The sequence below is a fragment of the Helianthus annuus genome, chromosome 9 (assembly GCF_002127325.2).
Source record: "Helianthus annuus cultivar XRQ/B chromosome 9, HanXRQr2.0-SUNRISE, whole genome shotgun sequence".
Classification (NCBI taxonomy): Eukaryota; Viridiplantae; Streptophyta; class Magnoliopsida; order Asterales; family Asteraceae; genus Helianthus; species Helianthus annuus.
Genome location: NC_035441.2, coordinates 96633755 through 96640935, shown reverse-complemented (window position 1 = coordinate 96640935; position 7181 = coordinate 96633755). Strand labels below are relative to the sequence as shown.

The window sequence follows — 7181 nt, the reverse complement described above, 5'->3', positions numbered from 1 at the left end:
ATATTATTTTTTGCTGCAAGACACACATTGATTCGTTTTCTCATTTCAATGATTACATTCAAATCTATCTTTCCTGATTCTTCTTTTATTTCATCCAATAATTCCCTTTTAATTGCATTTTCATGAAACCTATAATTTGTTATTGTATTGATGAAACTTTTTAAATCAAATTGTGATAAACTAGAATCCTGTTTCAGTCCATTCACGAATTTATCCCATTCCAAAGGTAAAGCATCAACAAATTTCAAAATTCTTTCATCATTTGAATGATATATCTTATGTTTTTCTAACTTGATGATTAACTCATAAAACCTTTCTTTCAACATCTCCATCGATTCATTCTTCATACATAAGAAATTTTCGAATCTTTTAACATAAACATCCTTATCATATCTCGTCTCATACCAAGATTCCTTAGTCCAGTTATTTAAACTTTCAAGATTCTTGTTTTCTTGTTCATCAAACATTTTTGCCAAGTTTTGTACAATCAAACAAGATCACTTAAAAGAAACTATCAGTGTCCGAATAAGTGGAACTAAAAGTGTTCAAATAAGCGGACCAGATTATGTCCGGATAAGCGAACCAGGATATGATCAAATAAGCGGACCTACAATGTCCGTTCGAGCGGATCTACAACGTTCGTTCAAGCGGACCTACTTTGTTCGTTCAAGCGGAACTGTCAAATGTCGTTCGAGCGAAACTACCAAGTTCCTATGATCCGAATAAGCGAATCTAACCAGATTTTTCAAGCGGAACTATTGCTTTACGAGCGAACCTAGCGATGTCCGTAAAAGCGGATCTCACTTTTTACCCAATTTTAACCATTTTTAAGCCAAGTTTTAACCTAAAACTTTCTAGGGTTTGTTAATTGTATATTCCGCACCTAATACTCAAAAATCAGACAATTTCAACCGTAGGAACCACTTTAAATCGAAAAAATATGAGAGAAAGTGAGTAGAAATCAGAGAATTCGGTAGAATCAAGCTGTAGTAGTATGAACTCCTCGTCCTGAGCTCTGATACCACTTGTTGGACCGTGTTCTGACCCTGAATAGTTAGTAGAGAACGCTCATCTTCACGTACGAAGGCGGAATCAACGTAAATGAAGTTACACAGCTATTCCTCTTTAATTTCTACTCTTTTATTGCTTTCTGATTACAATTTGACAAAGTTTCGTTCCACAAGCAATGATACAGATCCGCTTCAATGTTCACCACTCTCTCTAATCAGGTTCGCTTATGAGGCCCTTATATAGTGGGAAAGGGTTCGCTCCAAGGGATATGACTAATAAGCAAACCTATCTAGATGACATATAAGCGAACCACCTGATTGACCATAAAAGCGAAACTATGTCTAACCTATGACACATAAGCGGACCTGTTTCAACATATGTTCACAAAAGTGAACCTATCAACATAATACATGATTTTGACTTTCAAGACCCTATGTTGACCTATCTTGACCTAAGACTTAATGTAGACGAAGTCAACAGACATTCCGTGCACTAACAATTTTTAAGAAGGAATCCCAAACACGCACGGATGAAAACATATGATTCTGTTATAAATTTTTTTATTTTTGGGGTTCCTTCTCTAAAAGTACTTATTAACTTATATAAGTCATAAGTGAGGAGATACAAATACTAACTTATCCAAAACAACTTCTCAACACACAAAAATAACTTAAATAAGCTAACCCAAACACTATAAACACAACTTATTAAATTTTATAAGTCAATAAGATATAAGTTGCTCCAAAATAACCTAACCCATATGCGATTACGCAAAAAGAGATATTTTACGTATATATATATATATACATATATATTTACTGGTATATTGAAACGGTATACAGAAGAGATCTATTGCACATTATGAACTAGGAATAATATTCTCATGACATAAGATTACATTTTAACAAATTGTGTATTAATACTAACAGTTAATATTAAATGTTATATATCACAGGTATACAAAAATGATTATGTCCTGCCTGTCTCTATTACAAGACCCTAAATCATTGAAACTGGTATGCTGTAATGCCTTCAATAAGTAAGTGTAAACTTCATTACGTAAACTGAAATTAGTAATTGTAACTACAGGCATTACCAATTGAGTTTGTAAAGCTTGTGGGAGGAGCTTACTGGAACCGGACAAAGGTAACGATAAATCATGAAAGCGGAATAAGCTGTACAGCATGGCTGAGAAGTGTAAGAGGTGAAAGTGTTGTCACTGACGGATGGATAAGTATTGTAAAAGGTCTTAAACTGACAAAGAACACCTTATTGGTTTTGAGGATAATCAAAGAAAAATGTCTACAAATACATTGTTTCATACAAAACGTTTGTGATGAATCATTCTTGACAGTCAACCGTTACGGAGATTTAAAGATCATAGTAAGTATAGTTATATGTTAGTAGGAATTTGTTTTTTGTTATACTTGTCAGCAAATGGAATAAATGAATATATGTTTATCAAATATTACACAACTTTTCAGGTCATTCCAGAAGCTTATGTGAACAAATTTTACTGTTACTGGCCAGTAAAAGATTCTTATAACATATACGCAGCAGGTCAGTGTTGGAAAATTGAGACCGAAAAAATAAATGCATGCTACGTTTTTGCTAAAGGGTGGCCGGAGATGTTTGAATATATTGATATAGAAGAAGGTGATATACTGATGTTGATGAAAACAGACAGCAAATCGTTTGACTTGACACTTTATTGTAGCGGAGTTGAGGTTGTTTTTAGAAAGAAGGAGGCAACTAAAGACAACTCAGTTGTTGAAATACCTAAAGACACATACTATGAACACTTCAACTCTGTAAGTAATTTAAAGTAAGTTAAAATGGTTTGCTAGTCAATACGACTTATTTACAGATGTTATCGTATAACAGATCTTCACTGATCAAGAAGACTCAATCGACCAATTCATTACTAGGGTAATGAGTTTACATATTTTTACAATACAATATATTGATTCTCAGATGTTAATGAATTTTAAAAATCTTGGATGCAGATGAATGATGAGAAACATGAAGTGAATAAGAAAAGTGTTGAAAAAGAAAGTTGAAGTCTGAAAGAAAGAGTTTTGTAAATGAAAGAAATAACAACCAGACAAAAGAAGATGTAAGTCTTTGAAACATAATAACGGATAAGTTATTTGTACATATGTTACGGGCTGTAATAACAGGTTAAAAAGAAAGGTAAACAGGTTGCATCCGATTCTACATCTGAAGAACCTAAACAACTGATATGCTGTACAACTTATGATCATTCTACCATGTCAGCAACTGGATGACAAACACGAGATCGTTTGGTAAGTTAAGCATAAGTTAAGAAAATATTCCAATAAATATTTCTTGTACATTAACATATATATATATATATATATATATATATATATTGAAAGGAAATGCATGTTTGAAATGATAAGGTTAACAAAAACGGGAAAAGAAGTCAGATGGCGTTGAAGGAAAGCAATGAAGACAAAAAAACGTGTTGCACATCAAAATTATGATCAAGAAAGTGGTGCGTATCAATTCAACAGGAAAGCAAATTATCGAATGGTATGTCATTTCTATTATTTAATGAGAACAATTTACAACACCATTCATGAGGCTATTTATACGTATAGAATTACCAGTTAAACACAACAATTGAACTTGGTTTGCAACAAAAAACCTTAAAACAGTTGTTTTTTTTTTCTAAACAATAAAGTATAACTTCACTTATAACCTTCATAGAATAACTATAATAGATAATAGATACTAAATTATGTTTATTCGAAAATTAACAATTGATATTTGTTGCTGCTGACAATTATATCCAACACGGCTAATATACTTGTTAACTCTAACATCAATGCAGCGATTACCTGTAGAAGTTGTAAACAGAGCAAGGCTAACAAAGAAGGTGCATCAAATGAATGTCAGAAACATGGATTGGAAAACAGTTGTGAAGATAGTTAAGCGACAGAAGGATGGAAATGGATTTAGGTATGCGATTGAAGGGTGGCCAAGTTTCATAAAGGAAAATGATATTAGCACGGGTGACAATATGCATTTAACTTATGTAAAATCAGGAAACCTCCTCATGTTGACGCATGTGGATGCAGTCAGCCAAGCTTAGCAGTTAACGTTATCTGCTAATGATGTAGATGTCTGCGTATATAAACTAATGCCTTTTGTCATTATCGTTTGATGGTTTTTGTTGGGACATGTTGGAACAGCTTATTGTGTTTTTTTGGTTGGTTGGTAGCCTAACCTTGATGACAATTATTACTATATTAGGGCATGGATGACATATTTTGTTTAGAATTATAATTTGTAAACAGTAGTCAAAGTTCATATTTAGTTATAAATTTAGTTGTGATTTCCTGTATACAACATTAGAAGTCTTATTGGTAATATTTCCATCATCCAAATGCACTGCATATTTTAATATCATAATGACTTCTTATACAACTATCTAGAACATCAATAAGTGACTCCATAAAAAAAGTGTCTCCATATTTAAGATAATAATGACTTTTTTATGCGATTGCAATTAGAAACTACAACTATTCTTATATTATCACACATCGAATTGTCAAACATAGTAAATTAAAATCTTACATCTAATTGGCACAATTTAAAATGAATTAGTTATTTGTAAATTGATAAACGTAGAAATTAATAACACCATTAGATGAACTTAGATAAGATATATGAAAGTTAGATGTTTTCAAAGTGTTGAAAGAACTACCGATGACAAACAAACGTTGATTATATTTACTGGCATAAAATATTACACACCAAACATATTACAAACATAATAGAACAATTAAAATAACACATTAATTTCGAATATTGATTCTCCATATACAAAAGAAATACCAACCACAAAAACAACCACAAACATAATACTATGTATATAACACAATGATAACAACAAACAACTAAATGCAAAACCATAACTAAACATGTGGCGAAACTACAGTTTCAATATAGCTTGCACCTACAATGCCTTGTGTAAATATGATAGGAAAATAACCATGCATCTTCTTTGCCCTTACGTTTATCTGAGCAACATCACCCCATTCATGTACTATAATTAATTTGTTATTACCATCAATGTAGTGCACAGATGACCCTATCATCAACGGCATAAACACACGGGGTACAAAAGACACCACTTTCGACCAAGTATTATTTTGTAGACGCCACAATTGAACATCTACACTACGCATTCCAATACTAACCAACATATGAAGTTCATCTCGTATAGTCACCAACTGACCTATAGATTCCACACTCAATGTATCTGGGTAACCTACATTTTCTATTACCTTCAACTCAACATCCAAACGAAGAACCGTTGTGTTATCCATACACCAGAATTTGGTCAGTACGAAATACAAACTTTTCCTACAAAACGTCCCAACGGACCAACTATAAACAGCAATATCATATGAACTATCAATTAAGAACCTTGGAGTTGACCATGAACCTTCACTAAATGAATAAATGTTAACAGTCAACCTGAAATGAGTGCGTTTAATGTGCACAATTTTGTAATCACCAGCAGAGTCAACACAAAACCCAAGACTATCATCATCCATATTGTAAAATCCCTGATAATTAGAATTTCTCAGCATCTTGAACACACGAGTTAGTGGATTCCAAACAACCAAATCACCAGTATTACATAAGCAAACACATACCATGCCATCCAAACTTGCTAAAAAGATCACATTACATGGATGACAATCGAAGGGAATGTGAATATTATTGCCTAAAACACATCTAGGAGATGCAACATCAACATAACGAATTGCACACGATGATTTGTCAAGAGCAATTATTTTTCGGTCACCTAATACTCGCAAGAAACGACAATTGTTCTTAGCAAACTCAGGAGTTGAAAGATAGGCTAACCACTCTTTAGACACAGCCTTGCACCGTATAACCTCCTTTGCCGGAAGTCTTGGAATAATCTTCATCAATATTAACAGAGATGGAAGATCCTTCATATTCACTTACGCTTATACTTTAATTAAAATTACTGACGTTGATAGAGAGAGGAAGAAAACACATACGAAAAAGCGATTCCTTTGAAAAATGAATACCTACATAGAAACTACCCCAATTAACAGTTGACACAGGTGAGTAAAAACTCCTAAAACTCCGAGTAGTTGTGGTAAACGGTTTTCACACACTATGGGCGATAGGGGGTAAATAAAATTAAATAAAAATATATATTAGAAACCGTTTCTAATTTACAGGTAAACATATACACATACATGGAGATACTTTTTAATCAAACACATACACGAATATACTTTTTATTAATTAATCTTATTTTTATAAATTACTTTGTTAGTTGCCAAACATTGTGTTATTACAATTGTGAAAATAATTACATTGTAGATTTTTTTTGGCATTGGGTTTTATATATTATTTTGTCCTTTTTATAAAAAATATTGTTTTTATGATAATAGGATTATTGAAAAATAATGAGAACCACAACTAAAAAATAGGAAGTTAGTTACACAATACAATATATAAAAATAGACACCTACAAAAAAAAATCAAATATATGGAAAACAGAAAACCAATAACACAATGATAAACAAAACATAAAATGACAATATTCCAGCAAAAAAAAAATCCAGTAAGAACTATTCCTTAACTGGACATATTACAAAGTGGGAAGTTTCTAATTGTCCTTAACTGCACAATATGTAACCACTATTAAAAAAGAATGAGAAAGACAGCAAAAAGTAGGAATTAATTACACAATGTTATATTTAAATATAGTCAACTATAAAAGAAATCAAATATATAAAAACAGAAAAACAATGACACAATGATACTCAAAAAACACAATGACTATACTAAAAGAAATCATTCATCTAAAAACTAATCATTAACTGCACCTATTACAACGTGGGAAGTTTCTAATTCTATGTAACTGCACAATGGTAAGGGCTTCCAAGCTGATCTAAGGGCTTGGTCTCCAAGGGCCCATTGTGTTTTTTTTGTAGACCTTTCTGGTTTTAATCCACAATCACATGTAATCATAATTAAATTCACACAAAGCAAATATTAAAATGATACACTCTCTATGAATATTTAACATGATAATATAAGCACATTAATTCATAAAGATTCAATCTCATTGTGACAAACTATACCACACA

The 7181-nt window shown here is 32.0% G+C and overlaps 1 protein-coding gene across 1 annotated transcript; it reads right to left on the bottom strand.

The window, feature by feature from the left end:
• Nucleotides 1-4955: 4955 nt before the first annotated feature.
• LOC110875747 (F-box protein CPR1-like) lies at nucleotides 4956-6011 on the bottom strand. Its single transcript, XM_022123950.1, has one exon. The coding sequence runs from the start codon at nucleotides 6009-6011 to the stop codon at nucleotides 4956-4958; it is 1056 nt and encodes a 351-aa protein (XP_021979642.1).
• Nucleotides 6012-7181: the final 1170 nt, after the last annotated feature.

What these genes read in the sequence shown, in the direction of transcription:
- LOC110875747 (XM_022123950.1), bottom strand. Translation starts at nt 6,011, where the DNA reads ATGAAGGATCTTCCATCTCTGTTAATATTGATGAAGATTATTCCAAGA.